The 25729-nt window shown below is 40.6% G+C and overlaps 1 protein-coding gene across 1 annotated transcript in view; it reads right to left on the reverse strand.

Moving 5' to 3' along the window:
* Positions 1–306: 306 nt before the first annotated feature.
* Positions 307–25729, reverse strand: part of RIGI (RNA sensor RIG-I) — a 43929-nt gene continuing 18506 nt past the window's right edge. Inside the window, 12 exon segments of the mRNA XM_061199146.1 lie at positions 307–645; positions 2238–2381; positions 9890–9947; positions 9949–9994; positions 11699–11869; positions 14438–14528; positions 19678–19826; positions 20563–20698; positions 21638–21789; positions 23904–23947; positions 23949–24021; positions 25462–25624. Coding sequence (XP_061055129.1) covers positions 307–645; positions 2238–2381; positions 9890–9947; positions 9949–9994; positions 11699–11869; positions 14438–14528; positions 19678–19826; positions 20563–20698; positions 21638–21789; positions 23904–23947; positions 23949–24021; positions 25462–25624 — 1566 coding nt within the window.

Below are 25729 nucleotides of genomic sequence, written 5' to 3' on the forward strand. Positions count from 1 at the left end.
CCATTCACTCATTCATTTATCTCAATGTGTACTGAGTGGCTAGCGGTACACACTGGCAGTGGGTTCTGAAGAGAAGAATGGCAATAAGTTAAGCCTTTTTCATTTTTCCCAAGCTCTACTGACCTACAAAGTGTTTCATTGAGTGCTGTGATTCATTCACTCGTGTTTTATGTAAGTGATACAGTACAAACTGCTGAAAACAACAGAAGTTAAGTGATATATACTCAGTACAGTACAAGCCTCAGGGAAAATATCTTGACAGTGGTACAAGTGATCTGTGATTCACCCACTGGTCTAAATTCTTCTTCACTCAAGGTCACCCATTCCCTGCAGACTGAGGTCCTGATCTCAAGTGGACATTTCTGCAGCATCAAATGGGATGGTCTCAAAATGAAAGTCCTTCCACTTTGCATACAGTGTCTGAGCTCCAGGTGCACCATCTTCCACCACAAAACTTTGAATCTTTATAACTGGAATCTCAAATACCTTATACTTCACATGGATTCCCCAGTCGTAGCTGCAGTCCTCCCCGGCACAGAAGATCTTTGCTCTCGTCTCAAAACTCCCAGAGCTCTTTGGTCTGGGGTGTAACTTACTCACAAAGTGCTCCCTGAAAGAAACTCCAACCACAGTGAAATAGCATTCCTACAGATGAAGGGATCGAATAGCATACAAAACAGAACGTTAGAACCAGAACATAATTGTGGTTTAAAAAAAAGAAAACTCCACAATAATCAGAGATGATGAGAAGGCGGAATCCCAATTCTTTTACAGATGGAGTAAGAAGGAAATGTGGATTTGCCTCAAGGCCAGAGTAGAATCCACGCAGCCTGACCCCCAGTGACACAGGTGGAGGTGAGGGTGGAGGTGGAGGTGCAAGTGAGGGGACAGGGGACACCTCATGAAGGGGAGGACTAAGAAGTTTCCAGGCAACCTGGCTCCCAAAAATAGATACTCCTTATTAATTCAGAGACAAAGGGGTATTTATTGAAGATCTGTGAAGCCTGAGTTCACCAGTGGCCCTGACAGGAAGAATCCAAAGGATACAGAGAACAACAACAAAGGGTCAATGTGTATCTGAAGAGGCTCAGGGACTAATGTGTCCACGGGCCCCACCCCCAGTCAACGTTAGAATAAACCTGAACAAACGCCACAGTGCACAGAACAAATGCAGATCCTACATACCAGTCCCTCGGGAAAACATAGTCTAAAAGGGCCATTTCAACAGAAGATCACCCGAATTGGAGCTGAAAGGACCTTCCTTTTACTGCTACAGAAAAAGACTCAGAAAGGTATGGGAACTTGCCAGTATTACCCCTAATATGCTTCTTGCTCCAATGTTGGACTGATTAGAGACTCAGCTTTCTGAAGACTAAACACAACCCTAAAGTAATGACTCATCATCTGACCCAGCCCAGGCCCTCCACCCTCCCCAATTGGCAGCAATAGTTACATCCAATTTTTGTCTTTGGAGATTTTTCTAACCCTTTATCTAAGAGTTTTAAGAAAGAAAAATAGAAAGCTAACCTGCAGATGTCATGTTTTTAAAATAAGGAGATTTTGCTTCCATTGTAAAAGTGATCCATATCCCCAAAAGAAAGTTTAGAAAACATAAAATAGTAGAAAGAGAAAAAATCATGGTGTCTCACTGCAAAATCTTAATACATTTTAGTATACTTCCTCTAGCATTTTTTTGTACAAACATAAGTGTTTTTTTGGTGGTGGTGATGGTGGTATTGCTGCTATTATTTTGCACTGCTATGATCATATAGCATATTTACTACTTTGTATCCTCGTTAATTTTCCCACTTTACCATTAGTTTGTAAGAAGTTTTTCATTATACTATATAAGCTTCCTAATCATTTTGTTTAATAAACTTTATTTTGGAGTAATTTCAGATTTACACTGAACTACAGGTTTTACCACTTTTTCTAATAATATCCTTCATCTGTTCTAGGATCTAATCCAGGATACCATGGTGCATTTAGCGTAACCATTATTTGTAATGGCTACGTAATATATAATTAAGTAGCTGTGCAGCAATTTTTAAGCTATTTCTTTATTGTTGAACATCAAGGGTTTCTTTTAAACTTTTAGCCTTTTAAAAATACATAGACCATGGCCATGATAACAACAGAATAATAGTATTCTTACTATAAATATCTCACTGATAGATAATAAGCTTTAATGAGTGCTAAAAAATGACCCAGTGCTATTTGTTAAAAAGGCTGCCTACCTCCATCACTCTTATATCAGCTGTATAACATGCAAAGGTTTTGCACTTTCTGCAGAGCAGTTTTTTATTTTCCTTATCAAGCACAGGTTTTGCTTTTCCTTGATTATCCCTGATGAATTTTTCATGAATCTGTATCTGGCAAACCTAGATGCAAAAAACCAAAACAAACAAACAAAAGAACCTCCTCAAATATGTAATTTGAGTATAACTAGGATATATATACACACACATATATATGTACATAATCATTCATTCCTATACAACTTCCATGAACATACAGTACCTGGCTTTGTTCATAAAAATCTCATAGGTAATTTTATTGATTCTCCTAATAGGAGAATTCTTTGTTAGTTAATGTTTAATTGTGGCCTCCAATTAGTCTTTTAATATCTTCATCAAAGATGCCCATAAAAGCACTAAAGATGTCCATAAAATAGTCATGTGAACCATGCTTTCTACTTTAGTAGTTGGTAAAACTTTAAAAATCTTTCACAGGGACTTCGCTGGTGGCACAGTGGATAAGAATCCGCCTGCAACGCAGGGGACATGGGTTCAATTCCTGGTCCGGGAAGATCCCACATGCAGCGGAGCAACTAAGCCCGTGCACCACAACTACTGAGCCCACGTGCCACAACTACTGAAGCCCGCACGCCTAGAGCCCACGCTCCACAACAAGAGAAGCCACCGCAATGAGAAGCCCGCGCACCGCAACAAAGAGTAGCCCCCGCTCACCACAACTAGAGAAAGCCCATGCATAGCAGCGAAGACCCAACACAGCCAAAAATAAAATTAAATTAAATCTTTTAAAAAATAAAAAAATAAAAATCCTTCACAAACAGACATATGATATGCATTAACTGTTTCAGGAATAATTACACCCACTCGCAAGGCATAAACCCACTGAATGGAACAGTAGACAGAAGAGTCCCTCACTGCCTAAAATCTTTTTTCTCTCTTCCTTTCCAACCACAGAGAGTATTGTTGAATTACAGTAAAATTAAATGTCTGTATAGGATGACCACATTCTATCTCAAAATTTAGTCCTTGGCTAAGTACAACTAAGAACCCTCGACATTATATATAAAATAAACATAAGATTCTATAGGGTGAAGAGAGGAAGGCAGACCAGCTAGGAACCTTGGGACCCTAGAAACAACATGGTAGTGAGTTTCCTGGGTTTTCGTTTTGCCTCGTATATCCCAGACATGGAGCTGAAGAAGCTGGCAACCAGAAATGACTATGGGGACAGACAAAGAAATCTCAACAAAACCCTATCTCTCTAGCCAAAAGACCAGGACAGGGGCAGCCACCAGGACAGGGGCAGCCAGCAAGACAGAAAACTTTCAGACAACAGCTGTTCTACCAAACACCACAGGAAAAAGCAGCAACAACAATAACAACAACAAAAAACCCTGAACCCTGAGGCTAAGTGTGGAACCTAGATTTCCACTCTGCAGGGCTGTTACAAAGCACCTCAACACTCCCACCTGGTGGTGTCAGAGAAAGCCAGGATTTTCAGTCCTGCCAAATGGTAGCCCCCCTCACCTGTGGTGTCCATGGAGACCACGTGGGGGGCCAGAACTCCCATCCCCACACAGCAGTAACAAGGAGCCTCCCCTTGCTGGTATCAACAGAGGCTGAGTAGGAAACCAAGACTTCTACCTTTACCTGACAGTGATGAAACAATGTCCCCCATCTCCCCTGCCAGAATGATATCAGAAAGAAGCCAGCTGACACAGAAGGTTAAATAAGATCCCAAGTCTCATCATATAGGATGAAAATCTCTGGGTTTTGATTAAAAATCACTCTTCATACCAAAAACCAGAAAGATCTCAAACTGAATGAAAAAAAAAGACAACCAATTGATGCCAACATGGAGATGACAGAGATGTGATAATTATCTGACAAAGATTTTAAAGTAGCAATAATAAAAATGCTTCAATGAGTCATCATAAACACTCTTGAAACATGAACAAATATAGAGGCTCAACAAAGAAATGGAAGACATAAAGAAGAACAAAATGGAAATTTTAGAACTAAAAGATATAATAACCAAAATAAAAAGCTTAGTGGATGGGCTCAACAGCAGAATGGAGAGGAAAAAGGAAAGAATCAGTGAACTAGAAGACAGAAAAATAGAAATGACCCAATGTAAACAACAGAAAGAAAATAGACCGAAATAAATAAATAAATAAACAGAGCCTCAGGGACCTTTAGGACTATTTAAAAATATCTAAGATTTATGACACTGGAGTCCTGGAAGGAGAGGGGAAAGAGCAGAGCTTAAAAAGTACTGGAAGAAATAATGACGGAACATTTCCCAAATCTAACATAATGTAACATAAACCTACAGATACAAGATGCTGGACAAATGCAAATAGGATAAACCCAAAGAAACCAAGACACATTATAATTAAACTTCAGAGAACTAAAGACATAGGAAAGAATCTTGAAAGCAGCCAGAAAAAAACTGACACCTTACCTATAGGGGAAAAACAATCTGGATGACACCAGATTTCTCAGCAGACACTATGGGAGAGCAGAAGAAAGTGCCACAGTATTTTTCAAATGCTGAAAGAAAAACCTGTCAACGCAGATGCCTATATCCAGCAATATATCCTTCAAAAATAAAGAGGAAATCAAGACATTCTCAGATGAAGGGAAACTAAAAGAATTTGTTCACCAGTAGACCTTCCCTAAAAGAAGAGCAAAAGGAAGGTCTCTAAACAGAAGGATATGAAAAAAGAAGAAAACTTGAAACATCATAAAGGAAGAAAGAACATGGTGATTTCCACAGTATCAGCTGTAGAAGGATCCGCTCTGTCCCAGTGGTTTGTGGTGCTGCCTCTCTTTTATCAAGTGTTCCAGGTGGAACCAGATAGCCTAGGTGCAAATCCTGTTCCTACCACTTAGCAGCTGTGTGATTTAGGGCAAGTGCCTCAGTTTCCTCAATTATTATACAAAATGGGAATAATAATAGCATTTACTCTGTGGGCTGTTGGGAGGTAAGATGAGTTAATAATTGCTCAGGGCTGCCTGGCATAGCTTTAATGTTCCTTGTTGTTAGCCTCGGTCTGTTAGGCTAGTCTTTTGCTAAGAACCATGAAAATGTTAATGATGGTGATTTGTACTTTAGTATTGGGTAGGGCAATACCCATTCATGAGTTATTTTTTCAGAAATGTCATAGCTATTTTCATTTATTTATTCTTCTGTATAAACTCAGGAACCACTTTATCAAGTTAATATATCATTTAGGGCTTCCCTGGTGGCGCAGTGGTTAAGAATCCACCTGCCAATGCAGGGGACATGGGTGCGAGCCCTGGTCCGGGAAGACCCCACATGCCGCGGAACAACTAAACCCGTGTACCACAACTACTGAGCCTGCGCTCTAGAGCCCGCGAGCCACAACTACTGAGCCCGCGTGCCACAACTACTGAAGCCCGCGCGCCTAGAGCCCGTGGTCCGCAACAAGAGAAGCCACCGCAGTGAGAAGCCCGCGCACCGCAATGAAGAGTAGCCCCCGCTTGCCACAACTAGAGAAAGCCCGCGCGCAGCAACGAAGACCCAATGAAGCCAAAAATAAATAAATAAATAAATTTATTTTAAAAAATCATTTATACTTTGATTATGGGTTATGATAAACCTATAAGAGAATTTGCGGCAAATGCACATCTTTAAAATATTCAGTCATTCCATTCAAGAGCATGGCATTTCTTTTCTTTTGTCTTAATCTACCTTCTATCTCTAAGTAAGATTTTTTTAGTTGTCCTTATTTACACTTCAAACATTTCTGGTTAGGGCAATAGATGTAGTAGTTAAACAGATGGGCCCTGCCAGCTCCAGCCCTAACTAGCTGTGTGGTCTACTGACACTGAAAACTTCCATGCCTCAGTTTCCCTCCTGGAGCATGACATAAGAGGCTCTACCACATGGAGCTCTGTGAGGCCCGTTGATATAAATAAACAAGCATTTGCAGGGCTTGGCGGAGAGCCCATGTTCTGCATGTATGAGTCACAGTTATTGCTGTCACTGTGAATGGAAATGTCCCACCCCCGTATATCTTGTATTGGTTACTGATCATCCATAGAGAATCCATTGATCTCTAAAGCACTTCAAATTCAAATAAAATTTGATTTATATTTAAAAATTTAGGCCCGGAATACAGGTTAGGAAAACAATCAAAATATGATTTTTTCTCCCCCAACTCCCCACCCCATCCCACTTGAAATTATCTTCATTGTTTTTGTAAGAATAAAGGATGCTTAATGTTTCCTATTTTCAATTCAAGTTTTCACTGCCGTAAAACTGTTGCATTATGTATATTTAATCCCATTATTTCCTTTGGGTAAATTTCTAGAAGTGAAATTCCTGGGTTACTTGATATACATTTCCCTATGAGCAATTTTAATTTCTTTTTCTCAGACATGGTTCTGATCACTACTTAATGCAGGCTCTGGGTGGGGGCGGATTTGGTAGGAAAGAGGGTGAAAATATAAACTTGCCCTTTGGGCATCCAATTAAAAAAATTCACTTATATCTAATGATATTCAATTATATACTAAAATTCAATTAAATATTAATAACCTCAAATATTTTAAATGTCACTAAAGGCAATAAATATAAATCCTAATAAATTAAAACTAATTATTACTGCTATACTGAAAACTAAGTAAAACTCAGTAACTGGATAAAGAGGTTCAACCAAAGTCACAAATTAAGTCTAGGGCACACTGCTTCCCCATCGCCCACCTGTGGTTGAGAAGCAGCCTAACTCCCTGCACTGAGGTGGAAAAAGCGAAACTATGAAACCCCAGTTGTGTGCAGTCACGGGTACACATCACGTTGGAAGTTCTTCCATCAAATTGAACTTTCAACCCATATCTTATTCTCTACTCATAAGAAAGGAAAGTAGCCTTCCTCATTTTGATTTCAAATGACCCTCCACAACTAGAACTGTGAAAAATAGCCTTTATACCTTATTCCTCCAGAATGCAATACTACCAGACCCTGAAGCTTCCATCATAGAAATAAGTTCTTGGATGCTTCTGGGCTCTCTACATGTTCAGATGGCTGGAGAGTAACCAGAGATTCCCCAAGGGCCACAGTGCTCTGGTGAAGGTCAGCCACACGTAGACAAGGGACAATACAGCTGTCGGTGCGGAGAAGAAAGTGTACAGTCTCCCTCCCCACCACTCAGGGATTACCCTAAAGACCTCTGAACTGGTTCCCTCTCTTCTGCAGAGTTTCTTTGACATGAAGGGCCCAGGTGCTCAGATCCAATGCCCAACCCTTAACAAAACACCACAGAAAGGGGGCTTACCCCAAGAACCATAATTCCTTTTAGTTTTAAGAGCATAAGGTTTTCCCTACCTAATTATACTTCTCCTAAGCCTTTGAAAGCAAGGTCTTCCTCTTTCAACAGAGCAGTGGAGGCTGGTCACCAGGATGGGACAGGGACGACACCAAGACTCTGAGCTCCCAGCTGCCATGGCATTGCCAGCTGCCAATGACTCGTGGCCGCACTTGTGCTGGGCCCTTGCTGATTCTTTATCACCTCTGCCCGTTTTTGATCTGTGGGTGTTAGGGGAATCCCAAATGCTATTAAATAGCCTAATTCAACAGATATTTAAACCATTTTCTCCTCACCCCACTCTATGGCCTGGTATGCTGCCTACAAAAGAATGTCTATGTGTTTGTTCCAGCCTCCGTCTTCCTCAAGACTTCTACTCTATTGCTTCTGCCACATGTGAGTGTAAGCACCTTGTTACTCAGTGGCAGAGATAAAGAATTATGCCAAAGCTAACATGGTTTTAAAGCCTTTATTAGCAGTGTCCCTGTATTCTACAAAATGGAGAAGTGGCTCAGTGAAAAAACCCTATCCTAAGTAAAATTAAGGAGGGAAATTAAGAGGAACTAAAGAATTGCCCTTCAATTCTGTTCAGTGAAAGTGTGGAAGAGGTATTTTTAAATATCTTGTTCTCCAAACTTTAGGAAGAAATGTTCTTTAAAATGAGTCAACGCTGACATAACACTGTAATTTTTTCCTAAAATAAGTATTAGTTTGCTTTAGATCATTCATTGCTTCTCAATACTTTTTTGAGTATACAAATTATGACTTTTCAAAATTATGAACCCTATGGAATCGGTCTACTAAATTGTAAGACTCATCTTCATGAAGTTTTAAAGTAGGCCTCATGCCTCTGTCCAGTAACAGCTCCCATTTTTGAGCACTTATTTTATACCACGCACCGTAGGAAGCAATGCATACGTCTCACTTTATCCCCCAAACTGCCCTGTGAGTTAAATACTGTTATTTTCCCAACTTTACAAACAAGGAGAATGATGATTTCAAAGAGGAACTACCTGAAGTCACACATTTTGTAAGTGGCAGAACTGGGATTGGAACCACTGATTCTAATGTTAAAGCTCCTGCCCCAGACCTGCAGAGTTCAATGCTTCCAGAGAGTCTGAGATAAAATCTCTGCAAATGGTCTGGAGAAAGTATGGGTGTATATGTGTGTGTGTGTACGTGTGTGTTTCCCCAATCTGCCCCTCATTTTTCTGTGTTATAAAGGAAATTACAACCAAACTAAGGTCACTACCGAGATGCTGGACTGAATCAGTGCGCCACTCCAAAGTTCACACTATTATCCATACCTACATACTTCCAACACTGGGCACACCTCCCAGGCACAGTGCACTGGAAGCTTTTCCCTGAGGACTCTGGATGTTACAGAGAGAGAGATTTGAGGAAAAAACTAAGAAGAGCTGTGTCTTGCAGTGTTAGGGCGTAGTGCTCATAATGAACTGTCAACTTAAGAGCAATTCTAGCTCAGTTTGCCTTTTAGATCTAAAAACATAGTTTCAGGTATTAGCACTAATACAATATATTTTAACTCACTGAGACTCAAAGCAGAATGAATCTGATGCTCACTACAGGGTGAAATTTTAAGCATAAACTTATGGTTCTAAAATAACACTCTGGGGACTTCCCTGGTGGCGCAGTGGTTAAGAATCTGCCTGCCAATGCAGGGGACATGGGTTCGAGCCCTGGTCCGGGAAGACCCCACATGCCGCGGAGCAACTAAGCCCATGCACCACAACTACTGAGCCTGTGCTCTAGAGCCCACAAGCCACAACTACTGAGCCCACGTGCCACAACTGCTGAAACCCGTGCGCCACAACTACTGAAGCCTGCGTGCTGCAGTTACTGAAGCCCATGTGCCTAGAGCCCGTGCTCCACAACAAGAGAAGCCACCACAATGAGAAGCCCACACACCACAACAAAGAGTAGTCCCCGCTCGCTGCAACTAGGGAAAGCCCGTGCGCAGCAACGAAGACCCAACGCAGCCAAAATAAATAAATAAATAAATAAATAGAAATGTTAAAAAAAATTTTTTAAAAATAAAATAAAATAACAGTCAGGGAATTCCCTGGCAGTCCAGTGGTTAGGACTCCACTGCCAAGGGCGCGGTTCAATCCCTGGTCAGGGAGCTAAGATCCCACAAGCCGCACAGTGCGGGGAATGGAATAGTAAAGTAAAATAACACTCAGAGCAATACGATAACAGGTACCAGCCATGCTCACAAACAGGGACTGCTTGTGACTTACAGTCAGATTCTGAAAGAGTAACACAGATACAAAGACTTACCTTTTCTTTAAATACTGCTTCATCTCACGTCTGCAGGCTTAAAATGGAGTCATTCATCATTACTAGTCAGAAAGAAGCACTTGCTCCCTCTTGCTCTTCCTCTGCCTATTAGAAAATAAATATTTTATTTGGTGTCTGTGACTTAAAACTCTGATAAATCTGAGAATATGAGAGAAATAGGGGTATTCCTAAAATTCAACTTTGGTTCACTGAATCCCACTTTCTAGAAAAGCTGAGCTGGTAGGGTGTGAAGTCAAACTCAGGTGTGCACCTGCACATTAAACATTCGGATAAACAAGGAGCCCACCTTAGGCAGGCTTCCTCGGGGTCTCCATGGTACAGTGTGACTGGACAGGCACATTATTAGAAATACTGCTTAAAGACAATCTGGCATGAACCCTCAGGATGACATGGTGAGGGCCCCAAAGATGAATAATAAACAGATGGGGAAATGGGGAAATAAGATATGTTCACAACCACCGGAATATAGGTGGAAAATGATAACTGCTATAAGAAAGATGGATAGGGAGGGCTTCCCTGGTGGCACAGTGGTTAAGAATCTGCCTGCTAATGCAAGGGACATGGGTTCAAGCCCTGGCCTGGGAAGATCTCACATGCCACGGAGCAACTAAGCCCATGTGCCACAACTACTGAGCCTGAGAGCCTGCAAGCCACAACTACTGAGCCCATGTGCCACAATTACTGAAGCCTGCGCGCCTAGAGCCTATGCTGTGCAACAAGAGAAGCCACGACAATGAGAAGCCCGCGCACCACAAGGAAGAGTAGCCCCTGCTCACCGCAACTAGAGAAAGCCCGCGCACAGCAACAAAGACCCAACACAGCCAATAAATAAATAAATAAATAAATTTATAAAAAAAAGAAAGATGGATAGGGACTTCCCTGGTGGTCCAGTGGGTAAGACTCCATGCTCCCAATGCAGGCAGCCAGGGTTCGATCCCTGGTCAGGGAACTAGATCCCGCATGCCACAATTAAGACCTGGCGCAGCTAAATAAATAAATAAATAATTTTTTTTTTTTTAATAAAGAAAGATGGATAAAAGGGTCACAGGCATTCAAATTAGAGATTATTGCCAGCTGGGAGAATTAGGGACAGGTGATGTGGAGGCAGGAGAAGAGGAAAAACAAAGGTCAGCAGGAGCAGTACATGCACAATTTCTTCAAAAAGGAAGAAATGATAAAGTCAGGTAGGCTGAAGTGGCTAATGAATAAAATGGAAGAATGGGGAATAAGGTTGGAAAGATAAGTGGGTGCTGGATTTTGAAAATGCTTTGACATCAAGAAAATTGGGGAAACACTGGAGTTTCTCAACAGGCAAGGGACATGCTCAGAGCTGTTTTTCTGGAAAAAAGATGTGGCAGCCATTGTTATGGAAATTAAAACAAGTAAGAGAGACCAGTTAGGAGACTGTCTAGTTCAAGTGGGACACAACTCCTTGGAGTGTCTCTTCTGGAATACAGGGAGCCCACCAGCACCTAAGCACAACCAGGAAAGGTCCACATGTGACTGCCAAAGCGTCAAGCGAAGTTGGAATTATCCTTCCATAAATATGTCAGCCAATGTCGGTCAAGTAATCAGTCTTCATTGTGAACAAGAACCAAAACAGAGTATATGTTAGTGGACAAAACTGTAGCCACCCAGTCCTGACCAAGTAAGCCACCTTTAGGGCCAATGATACCAGGGTCCACTGTGCCATTGGTCACAGTAAAGGAGAAAGGCTGGAATGACAGACACATTCACAAATCAGATAAAATGGCAGCCTTTTAGTAATGGCATGAAAGCTTTTCTTACCTCTGGTTTGGATCATTTTGATGACATTGCCCACATACTCATATAGGAGGACCAGATTGCACTGAGCAATGTCAATGCCTTCATCAGCAACTGAGGTGGCAATCAGAATCTTGTTATCTCCGTCGGTTCTGAATGCATCCAGTACACACTTCTGTACTGGGAGGGTCATTCCTGTGTCAGAGTCAGAAGGCAGGTATAACTCACCAAGAGGGAACGTTACCCTTGAAAAAATAGCTATTAATTATGGAATGCTTACGACATGCCAGGTACTGTGATAAGTGCTTTACATTCATGATCTTACAACAACCCTTAGCGATAGGGCCTATCCTTGTCCTTGTTTTTGAGAGGATATTTAAGGTGGGGTCCAACAACTTGGACTCTGCCACAAGTCTGCCTGACCTGAACTCCCAGATGTGGCACCTACTAGCTATGTGGCTTTGGTCATGGTATATCAAAACAAATATTGATTTTTTTGCAAAAATATCAACAGCTAATTTTAACACATTTGCACACGCACAGCAGTTTTCAGCTAACAAGACCGTTTCACATCTACTTATTCACTGGAATTTCACAAGGCCCTTTTAGGTTGATGTGGCAAACGTTATGATTCCCCTTTGTTATAGGTGAAGATCTTGACGTTTTGGAGGTATGGCAAACTGACAGCTAGCTAGCAGCAGAATCGGGCTTTGAATTTAAGTCTAGAATCCAGCAGTATGCAGTTCCCAGCCACTGATACACTGAGAAGGAAAGAATTTCAGTGGTCTCCACCTCAGAGTTAACAGAATTTATATATATATTTTTTTATTTTTGGCTGCGTTGGGTCTTCGTTGCTGCGCACGGGCTTTCTCTAGTTGTGGCGAGCGGGGGCTACTCTTCGTTGTGGTGTACATCTTCTCATTGTGGTGGCTTCTCTTGTTGCAAAGCATGGGCTCCAGGCACACAGGCTTCAGTAGTCGTGGCGCACAGGCTTAGTTGCTCCGCGGCATGGGGGATCTTCCCGGACCAGGGCTCGAACCCGTGTCCCCTGCACTGGCAGGCGGATTCTTAACCACTGCTCCACAAGGGAAGTCCTGAATTTATAAAAGTTCCATTTTTTCCCTAGTATATTGGCAGCCAAAATCTTGAGATATATTTTGTGGAGGCCAAAACAATTTCTTTCCGCCATCATTTCTACTGAACAATGAACATGCCCAAGACAGACACCATACTTCACTAATTTCTGAACTTATCCATTTGTTCATCAAATATTCATTCAGCAGTTATGGTCTGTCAGATAAGGCTGGAATGGTGAAAAGGTTCATTTTTATCTACAAGGAGCTCCTAGTTTGTGGAAGAAGGATATAAATAGGAAACTACAATTCAATGTGATGAGCAATGAAATGGGGGCGGAACTGGGTGCTGCGGGGTCTGGAGGAGGGATACCCCTCCCTGGTGGTCTAGTCTTAGGAGGAGGGGAAGGCTGCTTGGCAGATACACAGTGACTGGAACAGAGTAAGTTCTAAACGAATGCGGGTGGGTGGATGGATTGACGGACGGACGGATGAATGGAGGGACGGACGAACAAACAAGTATGAAAATAGTTTCTGGGTGCTTATGTGTGGAGGAATAACAAAGTTTGAAAATCAAATTAGACTCGTGCTGGAGTCATATGGCAGAGAACTCTGAATTCCAACCACAGTAATGTGGTGTTGGACTTCATTTGGTAAGCCAGCTTTTCAAAATCTGACTTTACTTTTTAGATTCACGAAGTTTACATTTTGCATAAGGGGAAAGTGCAAGGGTGACGACCGAGGACTGGCAGCAAGGGCACTGCTTATTATAAGTAACACTAAATAAGAGATATGGTAAGGACCTGCCATTGCCGGTCACTGAGGCATGGGGAGCACGGCTGTGAGAATGTCAGGATGAGGACCGGCCACCTAGGATCCTCCTGGGTGACAACAGAGGCAGCCTTTCATCCTTTAACCCCCCTACCTAGATTTCAGGATTATCTCTAGGACTTTTTAAAAAATTACAAAATATATAATATTTTATAAAGTATCTATAGTTTAAAGAGTAACAACAAAATAGAAAGAGAACATTTCTGTTTCCAGTTAATCTTAATCTATTGGCTGAGAATTTGAGCAAGAGAGTAACATACTCAAACAATATTAAAAAAAAAAACTTTGGTTTTGTCTATAGGACCTATGGAAGGAGGCAAAGTCTACACATTTCTGGCATTTGAGCGCTGTGATGGCTTTCTGATGTGTCCACTTAGTTAGGCTGAAGTGCAGTCCCCAGATATTCACCTAGGTGCTCCTGTGAAGGGAATTTGCAGATGTAATTAAAGTTCTTAAATCAGTTGACATTGTTACTCAAAAGGGACTTCATCCTAGGTGGGCCTGACCTAATCAAGTCAGCCCTTTAAAAGACAGCTTAGGTGATCCCTGAGCTCAGAGACTCCAAACAGCTCATGCCTGTGGGGTTCCACCTGGTCCTGCACCTGCCCTATGGACTTCAGACTTGCTTTGCCAGTCCAAGTGTCTATGTCAATTCCTTGTAATAAATCCCTGTGTGTGTGTCTGTGTACAACATATATATGTTGCAATATGTATATACGTATGTATATATAATCTCCTACTGGTTTTGCTTCTCTGGTTGAACCCTGACTGATACAAGCAATAAGAAAGAATTCAAATATATTATATATGTTCTTATATATATATAGTATACTAAATCTAATCCACTATATATAAATACCTATTTTCTGATTTGTTCTGCCACGTCCACTCAATATGCCAGGTTTTAGAAAGCTGAGCTTAGGATTTTCTTCAATCCATTTCTTTAAAGCCTGAAAATACAAAGCAATTATCAGTTGGATACTATTTGTATACCATCTGTATTAATTCAATATTGAATATACACAAGAAGAAGGAAAAAAACTTAAAGTAAACCGTAATGGAAAAGAATATAAAAAAGAATGCATGTATATGTATAACTGAATCACTCTGTTGTACAGCAGAAATAAATACAACATTGTTAATTAACTATACTTCAATTAAAAAAAGTATACAGACAAGTATACTTAAGTAGTTTTCAGACTAATAAACGTGAGGGAAAAAAGCTTCTTGTAATTGAATTCTATGCAATAATTAACTATAATGGTATAGATCTTTGTAATCTGATATGGTTTAATCTCTTAGATATTTTTTAAGTGAAAAAGGCAAGGTTCAGAATAGTGGGTATGTAGAACTAATAAGTGAATTTAGGAAGATCTCAGGACACAAGATCCATATATAGACATCAGTTGTATTTCTATATACCAGCAACAAACAATTAAAAGTATCATTTATAATAGCATTAATACTTAGGTATAAGTCTAACAAAATATGTGCAGAATCTGTATGCTGAAAACGACAAAACACTGATAAAAGAAACCAAAGAATATGTGGCAGGTGGCCTCTAAGGTAGCCTTGAGTGATTTCCACCTGCTGGTATTCAGATCCTGTTTAATCCCCTCCCCTCAAGTGTGAACTGAACTTACTGACTTGCTTCTTTTTTTTAATTTTTATTTTATATTGGAGTATCATTGATTAACAATGTTGTGTCACTTTCAGGTATACAGCAAAGTGATTCAGTTATACATATACACGTATCTATTCTTTTTCAAATTCTTTTCCCATTTAGGTTATTACAGAATATTGAGCAGAGTTCCCTGTGCTATACAGGGTCCTTGTTGGTTATCTATTTTAAATACAGCAGTGTGTCTTATCGACTTGCTTCTAATGAATAAAATATGGCAGACCTGAGGGGAATCACTTCCAAGTTGAAGCTATAAAATGACTGTGACCTCCATATTAGGTGCTCTCCCTCAACCTCTCTTGGATCACTCACTCTAGAGGAAGCCAGAGGCCATGTTGTGAGGCCGGCCTGTGGAGAGGCGCCCATGAGTGAGCTAAGCACATCTTCTGCCAAAAGCCACACAGTAGGGCTGGAAGCTGGTCCTCTGAGTCAAGCCTTGAGATAACTGCAGCCATGGCCAGCACCTTGACTGCAGCCTCATGAGACACCCTGAGACAGAAACACCCAGTTAAGTTGTTTCCAGATTCCTGACCCATACATATTAAAAGATGACAGATGTCTGTTGTTTCCAGCTACTAAGTTTTGGGGTAATCTGTTATCAGCACTAGATAACTAATATAGAAGCCCTCTATCAATGAAGAGATATACTATGGTCACGGACTGGAAGACTCAATATTGTTACAATGTCATTTCTCCCCAATTTTATCTATAGATTCAATGCAATCCCAAATGAAATTCCAGCAGACTTTCTTGTAGATGTGGATGAGCTGATTCTAAAATAAAAATGGAAAGGTAAAGAAAGATAGCTAAAACAATTTTGAAAAGAATTAAAAAGTTGGAAGACTCATACTACCTGATTTCAAGACTTACTATAAAGTTACAGTAATCAAGACAGTGTAGGATGAGTGAAAGGATAGTTGTATAAATGAATGGAACAGAATAGAGAATCTAGAAATAGACCCACATAAATACAGTCAACTGATTTTTTTTTAAGTTACAAAGGCAATTCAATGGAGAAAGGATAGTCTTTCACCATATATGCTGAAACAACTGGATGCCCACATGCTAAAAGAAAAAGAAATCTCAACCCACACCTCAAAATGGACTGTAGACTTAAACATAAAATGTAAATCTATAAAACTTCTAGAAGACAACATAGAAAAAATCTTTGTGCTCTTGGGTAAGCAAAGGTTTCTTAGACACAACAGCAAACGCACAATCCACAAAAAGAAAAAAATGATAAACTGAACTCTGTCAAAAGTTAAAACTTTCAATCTGTAAGAGATACTGTTAAGAGAATGAAAAGATCAGAAGAAAATATTGCAAATCACATTTCTGACAGAGGACATTTTTGTCAGAAAAAAGAACTCTCAAAAACTCAACAATAGGGCTTCCCTGGTGGCACAGTGGTTGAGAATCTGCCTGCTAATGGAGGGGACACGGGTTCGAGCCCTGGTCTGGGAAGATCTCACACGCCGCGGAGCAACTAGGCCCCTGAGCCACAACTACTGAGCCTGCGCGTCTGGAGCCTGTACTCCGCAACAAGAGAGGCCACGATAGTGAGAGGCCCGCACACCGCGATGAAGAGTGGCCCCCGCTTGCCGCAACTAGAGAAAGCCCTCGCACAGAAGCGAAGACCCAACACAGCCAAAAATAAATACATTAATTAATTAATTTAAAAACAAGAAGTAGCTTTAAAAAAAAACACAAAAAACTCAACAATATGATAATTAACCCAATCAAACCCCATTTTTTTTTTAATGTCTGAAACATTTATATTAACATATTTCCATACAAATAACCCAATGAAAGTTTAGTATTAGTTGTTTTGTTTGTTTATACTGCAGGTTCTTATTAGTCATCAATTTTATACACATCAGTGTATACATGTCAATCCCAATCGCCCAATTCAGCACACCACCATCCCCACCCCACCGCAGTTTTGCCCCCTTGGTGTCCATATGTCTGTTCTCTACATCTGTGTCTCAACTTCTGCCCTGCAAACCGGCTCATCTGTACCATTTTTCTAGGTTCCACATACATGCGTTAATATACGATATTTGTTTTTCTCTTTCTGACTTACTTCACTCTGTATGACAGTCTCTAGATCCATCCACGTCTCAACAAATGACTCAATTTCGTTCCTTTTTATGGCTGAGTAATATTCCATTGTATATATGTACCACAACTTCTTTATCCATTCGTCTGTTGATGGGCATTTAGGTTGCTTCCATGACCTGGATATTGTAAATAGTGCTGCAATGAACATTCGGGTGCATGTGTCTTTTTGAATTACGGTTTTCTCTGGGTATATGCCCAGTAGTGGGATTGCTGGGTCATATGGTAATTCTATTTTTCGTTTTTTAAGGAACCTCCATACTGTTCTCCATAGTGGCTGTATCAATTTACATTCCCACCAACAGTGCAAGAGGGTTCCCTTTTCTCCACACCCTCTCCAGCATTTGTTGTTTGTAGATTTTCTGATGATGCCCATTCTAACTGGTGTGAGGTGATACCTCATTGTAGTTTTCATTTGCATTTCTCTAATAATTAGTGATGTTGAGCATCTTTTCATGTGCTTCGTGGCCGTCTGTATGTCTTCTTTGGAGAAATGTCTATTTAGGTCATCTGCTCATTTTTGGATTGGGGTGTTTGTTTCTTTAATATTGAGCTGCATGAGCTGTTTATATATTTTGGAGATTAATCCTTTGTCCATTGATTCGTTTGCAAATATTTTCTCCCATTCTGAGGGTTGTCTTTTCGTCTTGTTTATGGTTTCCTTTGCTGTGCAAAAGCTTTGAAGTTTCATTAGGTCCCATTTGTTTATTTTTGTTTTTATTTCCATTACTCTAGGAGGTGGATCAAAAAAGATCTTGCTGTGATTTATGTCAAAGAGTGTTCTTCCTATGTTTTCCTCTAAGAGTTTTATAGTGTCCAGTCTTACATTTAGGTCTCTAATCCATTTTGAGTTTATTTTTGTGTATGGTGTTAGGGAGTATTCTAATTTCATTCTTTTACATGTAGCTGTCCAGTTTTCCCAGCACCAATTATTGAAGAGACTGTCTTTTCTCCATTGTATATCTTTGCCTCCTTTGTCATAGATTAGTTGACCATAGGTGCGTGGGTTTATCTCTGGGTTTTCTATCTTGTTCCATTGATCTATGTTTCTGTTTTTGTGCCAGTACCATATTGTCTTGATTACTGTAGCTTTGTAGTATAGTCTGAAGTCAGGGAGTCTGATTCCTCCAGCTCCGTTTTTTTCCCTCAAGATTGCTTTGGCTATTCGGGGTCTTTTGTGTTTCCATACAAATTTTAAGATGATTTGTTCTAGCTCCGTAAAAAATGCCATTGGTAATTTGATAGGGATTGCATTGAATCTGTAGATTGCTTTGGGTAGTATAGTCATTTTCACAATGTTGATTCTTCCAATCCAAGAACATGGTATATCTCTCCATCTGTTGGTATCATCTTTAATTTCTTTCATCAGTGTCTTATAGTTTTCTGCATACAGGTCTTTTGTCTCCCTAGGTAGGTTTATTCCTAGGTATTTGATTCTTTTTGTTGCAATGGTAAATGGGAGTGTTTCCATAATTTCTCTTTCAGATTTTTCATCATTAGTGTATAGGAATGCAAGAGATTTCTGTGCATTAATTTTGTATCCTGCAACTTTACCATATTCATTAATTAGCTCTAGCAGTTTTCTGGTGGCAGTTTTAGGATTCTCTATGTATAGTATCATGTCATCTGCAAACAGTGACAGTTTTACTTCTTCTTTTCCAATTTGTATTCCTTTTATTTCTTTTTCTTCTCTGATTGCCGTGGCTAGGACTTCCAGAACTATGTTGAATAATAGTGGTGAGAGTGGACATCCTTGTCTCGTTCCTGATCTTAGAGGAAATGCTTTCAGTTTTTCACCATTGAGAATGATGTTTGCTGTGGGTTTGTCATATATGGCCTTTATTATGTTGAGGTAGGTTCCCTCTATGCCCACTTTAAACCCCATTTTTAAATGGGCAAAAGATGTGAACAGATACTTCACCAAAGGAGATATATGAATGGCTAATAAGTGTATGAAGAAATGCTCAACCGTATTAGTCATTAGTGAAATGCAAATTAAAACCCTAGTGAGGTACCAGTAGGTACCCATACAATAGCTAAAATTTTTTAAATTGATGAAAATAATTAAAAAGTATGAAGTGTTTTCTCCACGGGTATTAAAACTTACTATAAATCAGAGTGATTGAGACAGTGAGGTATTAGTGTAAGGATAAACAAACAGAAAATCAGAATAGAATGAAGAGCTCAGAAACAGACCCACACATATATGGATGCTTGATTGCAAAGCAATGAGGAAAGGATAATCTTTTCAATAAAATGGTACTGGGCCAATTTGTTACCACAAGGAGGAAGAAGCTTACATCCACGAGTGCTCTGGTTTTCACAAAGAGGATGATTCTGGTCTCTGGGCTTAAGTGGTACTCTTCTTGCAAGATGAAGCAGAGACCTTTCAGTTTAGGGTTCTCATTGCTGGGATCCATGGAAATACTTTCTAGTTCCTACAGCTTTTCTGCAAAAGGGGAACATTTTACAAAAGGTTTATAAATTCTAGCAATGTAGAACACACTGTGACCTTTAGCTATAGTTCAAACAGTTTATCTCCCAATCTCTGACCAGAATTTTATGAGAAATAAACATCAATTTAATGCATACATTAAATATACTGATAAATGCATACATTTTTCCCCCAGAAAGCTGGTTGTTCAGTGTTTAGCAGCACACATAAGTATAGTTAATACTTTGGTAGGCAAAAAAAATTAACAGTAATTACCTTTGGGAAAAGCATTTGAGAGAGGAAGAAGAGAGACTTTTCATTTAATATTTTCCTATATTTTTCTTAATATGAAGGCAGTGGGATTATAAGCCATGTTGGTTTTCTTCTTTATAAAGACGTATATATAATTACAGTCTTAATATCATTAAAACACTTTTTAGAAAATTTTTAAACCTTTATAAAATTACTAAAAGTTAAACCAAAAAATGCTACTATCAATTGACTATTTCGATAGGATGTATCCTTTGCAAATCCTACTATTTTTTCCTTCTTCAAAATAAGAAATAGTATAAGCAGCAGATTCTTTTCATAAGCGCCAGATTTCCCTGAAGCATCATAGTTCTGACATGTATAATACCTTCTTAAGCCCGGGACAAGTCCCTGAGCATAACCACGTGTCGCTAAGGGTGACACAATAAGTGTAGGGAGTCCCCAGGCTCCACTGGCTTCGTCTCCTGGAAACGCCACCCACCTTCAAATCTCTGAGTGAGAGCTTGCTCAATCTCATCAAATCCTGCTGCTTGGACATTTCTGAAGAAGTCTTTTAAGTAATCCAGAGCATCTTTCATTCGAGCATGCTCATTGATAATGAGGGCATCATTGTATCTCTGTTGAAAGTGAAAACAGTTTCAGTATGTTTCCAATGTCTAATGCATTCGCTGTACTCAAGTTCAATTTGCTGTAATTAACACAGAATTAATTTTAATAATAAACTTGTCTCAAATCTATTCCAACTTAGTTTTTTTTAAGATGAATGGTCTCTAACAGTACTATAATAAAACCTTAGAACCACACTATAAAAAAAAAACCCTCAATTAGCTAGACTCATTAATTAATTAGGATCACTTTGGATTCTAGAATTCTACATTAGAAGAGAAAGAAAATTCCAAGAAAAATGCAAGTCAAAGATTAAATCACACAAAAATGTAATTCAGACATTCAACTTAACCTTTTTATACACCCAAAGCCATCAATGAATTGTAATTGCACCTGTTCAGAATGATGGTGCTGACCACTTACACCAGATAGTCAATTAAATTCATTAAAATTCTACAAATTCAAACTGACTGAGTGCATTTTAAAATATTTTCAATGGCACGACAAGCAGAGGTGATGGTGGTTGTTGTTGCTTACCTTCTTGATTAGCCAGCCATCAACCAGAGACTCTGGATTTCTCAGCATGTGGCTTGACCAAAAGCAGGAAAACATGTGCTTCAGGATATGGCAACACAACCCACCTACTGAACTTTAAAGATGGCTGTCACTGGTCACGTATCTATAATAATGTGCATCACCACCCAGTGTTTTCCAATTATGCCAATTATGGGAATGCTGAGGCACGGCATAGAACCTCGGCCTTTGTTTCTGTCCCATTGCCTCTAGTGCTAGGTTTCAGAGAGCAAAGAAGATGCTGAATGGGATAACTTGTGGAGTTTTCTTCATAAGAACCACCTGGCAAGCTCCTAAGTGATGCTCTCTCAGCTGCCACAGTGCAGCTCCCAGTAGGTGACACGACTGAAATATGCTTTTCCAAAGAAGTCACATACCCACAAATGTGACGTGTAGAAAAAGTGCTTTACAAATCCTTCTCTCTTCATCTTTGGCATCTGAAACACCATGCGCGCTTTCTGAGCTGCGATAATCCACTGTTCATATCTCTGTGTTCCAAAATTCCTATTTTGAATTTGAGATAAGTTTTCTGAAAAAAAAAAAAAGTTTTTCATTGTGCCATCTGGCCAGTCATTTAAGGTTCTAAGCATGCCTTGCCTTCTAATTTTCTTCCTTACTCTCTGTACACAGATATTCCTCTGGAAACAGTTTTCAGTAGTGTGTCTGTGCACATATACGATTGTTTACTGAATACCTACTATGTACCAAGAATCAACATGTCTTACATTTAAAATTTTACTTCATTTCACAACCCCATGAGGTAGATATTACATTTTACAGATTAGGAAATGGAAGCTCAGAGAAGCAAAATCATCACGCCAAGTCACACAGCTAGCATACAGGGGGAAACCTGGCAAGAGAAGCAGAACCAGATTGCACGAGCAGGGCGCAAACGCGCAGGTTACAGCTCGGCCTGGAAGAACAAGGACGCCAGCAGGACACTGACGAGATAAAACTGGTAATTTCAGGCAGACGAGCCAGGTAATGGGGGTTCAGTGGGAAACAGAGTAGAGGTGGACAAACGAGGTGTTAGAATAAGTCTGAAATCAAGCTGTGAAAGAAAAGGAAAGAGAAAAGCAAATTAAGCGTGAGAGAAGGCGAGACACCAGGAGTTACGTTGCAGACATCAAGAATTCAACGTCTCCAAAATTCTAAACTCACCTGTGTCTGCCAAAGCTGCTCCTAGTGCTAGAACCAGTACCACCTGCTGGCGCTCACACAGGTGCCACGCCACCCCGGCTCCCCGCCCCCTCATTCCCACCCAAACCCAGCTAGCCCTTAAAGCGGAACACTTCCTGTCTGCACAAGCCTCCTCCCTTCACCACCCCATCTCCACTGCCTCTGTTTGGCTCTCTTCATTCACTGGTATCCTCATCTCAGGACTAATCAGTTTAAAATCACCCGTTGCTTCCCATTGCTTTTAGGCTAAAATTCAAACTCAGCTTGGCCTGCTGGGCCCTTCACTGGTCCCTGCCTCTCCCATTAGCCTCACTCCTTTCTACTACTCACTTGTTAGAATTATCACGAAATCTTGCAGGTCCTAAAATTCACTGCACTCTCTCCTTCCTCCTGCCATTCCTCCTCCGATGCCATTTCTCTTCTTTTTTTTATAAATTTAATTTTTTTAGTTATTTATTTTTGGCTGCGTTGGGTCTTCGTTGCTGTGTGCAGGCTTTCTCTAGTTGTGGCGAGTGGGGGCTACTCTTCATTGCGGGTGCATGGGCTTCTCATTGTGGTAACTTCTCTTGTTGCAGAGCAAGGGCTCTAGGTACACGGGCTTCAGTAGTTGTGGCTCGCGGGCTCAGTAGTTGTGGTGCACGGGCTTAGCTGCTCTGCAGCATGTGGGATCTTCCCCAACCAGGGCTCAAACCCGTGTCCCCTGCATTGGCAGGTGGATTCTTAACCACTGCGCCACCAGGGAAGTCACTCTGATGCCTTTTCGACCTCACTTGATTACCTCTCCGTCTTAACTTGGCTGACTTCAAGATCTGTCTCAGGCATCACCTCCCCCGGGAAGTCTTCCCTGCAGCCCAGTCCATGCCTAAGCTCCCATATGCTCCCATGATGCCCAGTGTGTAACTCTGCCCTATACGGCATGGCAACTATTCACATCTGATTCGCATTGTTTGACTGTGAGTTCCTTGAGGGCAAGACTGTCTTTAATCTTGGTGTTTCCATTACCTAGCATAGTACCTGGCACAACACCTGCTGAATTAATTAATTAATTAATTTTAAAAAGGAGAACAGAATTTGGTGACTTCATGAGAGCCTCAAAAGAAGAAAGAATCAAAGATCACCCCTAGGTTTGAATCTGAGCCTTCATGGGAATGGTGGTTTCATTCATATAAATAGGGAGGTCAGGATGGAAAGCTAATTTGGAAGGCCACGAAAGCAATGAATTGATTTAAATACAGTATTTTTCACATGTGCATGTCCAGATGGATTACTTTGGATTTAAAAAGAGAAAAAAAAAGCAAGAGAAAATAAAGGAGGACTAAGAAGGCTCATGAATAACCTATAATCAAGAAAGTCAGCCTCTAGATATGGTCTTGACATTGTCTGAACTAAGGAGAGTGCAAGACACCAGTGAACAATAGATGGTTATTCCCAAATGGAGAGAATACAAAATGAAGTTATTCTCACCGAGAGTTATGGTACCAAGTTCTTCAAAGATACTCTTTACCAGACTCTGTCTCTATCATCAACTGAGATATGTTGCATTTAAATCTGTCGGTGGTCCATGATTCCACTTTCCTGAAAACTAGAGCCATCAAAGGAAAATGAGTATTTTTCAGGAAGCACACTTCATACTGCAAAGCATGCCTCTCCAAACCTTTCTCTGCCTTTGTTACTTCCTCTGTAAAACCCTAAGCCCCAAGCTCACAGGCAAGTCATCTGAATGATAAAACAAATACTCAGAAACCTTGCAGCGGCTCCCTAGTGTTTAATGCACTGATTCTAACATCTCTTTCACTGTCTGGGTCTAATTCAACTTCTTACTCAGGCTTTCCTGTTACTCAACACATAGGCCCTGCTCTGACAAGGCTGATATCCATCTTGTTCCTGCAAATGCCACATTTTAAACCCTGTCTGTTCTTTGATCTTCTCCCTTCCCACCCAACCCCCAGGAGTGTTCACAATGTTCCTAACATTCGTTTTTGCATTGTTTCCACAGAAACTTATTATTAATCATCTACCACATGCCGTGTTCCGGTGATAGCTGAAAAGAACAGGCTCTGTGTTCCAGGGAGGTCTGTCTTCTTAGGGGAGAGAAAGATACACAGCCCAATGACCACACAGAGTGCTGTGACGCAGTATGTGCAAGGTGACATGGAGAATGGGAAAGACTCTCATTCTTCCCGGGGAGGCAGTGTCATGGGATAAATAGGGGAAGAGGCAAGAAGGAGTGAGCACAGTCATGTGCAAATGCTCAGATGGACAAAGCTTAGAGACAGAACACACCACATGACCCATTTGAGGAGCCCAAGGAATGCGACTTGGTTGGGCTTATGGGACGTGAGAGGAGATGAAACTCAGGCGGCAGGGGGGACCGGACTACAATTTGTACGTGATATTAAAAGGTGTAGATGGGGTACCTTCTCTACACTCCTTACAAGCAGCTCCCTGACTATTTCAGGTATGTATGTTCTGCCTTTTACTCATTCAGTCATATGCTATTCAGAGAGCAAGGGGATGAAGTCATGTGCATCTTCTGTACCCGTCTCCCTTGCTGGGTTAATATAGCATTCGTATTCAAGAAACATTTGTTAGTTGATCTTACTAATAAAATCATATTCTGGTCTTTTGAGGGAAAATATGATGAGTTCAGATAATTTCACTTCAACCAAAATTACCAGATACAGATTCAAATGATGAATGGGAACTCAGTGTCCGCCTCAGGCACGGAAAGCAGGGAAGGACTGAGCCATCTACATGATTTTCTAAGCACCCCTCTCTCACTGCCAGTACGTTTATAAGAGTTTTGAAGAAATGAAGAGTAAGAATGTTTGCTTTCTACAGGCCACTCCTGAACTTCGTTGGGGAAAGAAGCTGGAAATGTGATTACTTCCCAAGTTTGGGGTTAAATATTTTCCACTAAACAGAGGAAGGGTAAAAATTCAGGGTTCATCTAAATGGCCCTGAACTAAGAATAGCAGAGAGTAACAAAGTCCCAAAGGGCTTGTTACTGGATCCCACTCACACTTCTGGGGCTTATAAACAATCTCCTCCAGTTCCTCCAAGTTGTCTTTGACTGTTGCTACCACTGATGTGTCAAGAGAAGCACACAATTTGCAGATATATTCTGTGGCTTCAGCTGTATTTTTGGCATCCCCAGTGCCAACTGAGGCAGTCAGCCCCATGACCTGTGAGGTGCACTCCAAACTGTTAGATGTCTGGGAAATAGCATGATGTTTCCACAACCCTTCATGTAACTCTTTCCTGCTAAAGTAGGTTTTGTTCTGTTTTTT

This window comes from Eubalaena glacialis, chromosome 9 (assembly GCF_028564815.1).
Source record: "Eubalaena glacialis isolate mEubGla1 chromosome 9, mEubGla1.1.hap2.+ XY, whole genome shotgun sequence".
Lineage (NCBI taxonomy): Eukaryota > Metazoa > Chordata > Mammalia > Artiodactyla > Balaenidae > Eubalaena > Eubalaena glacialis.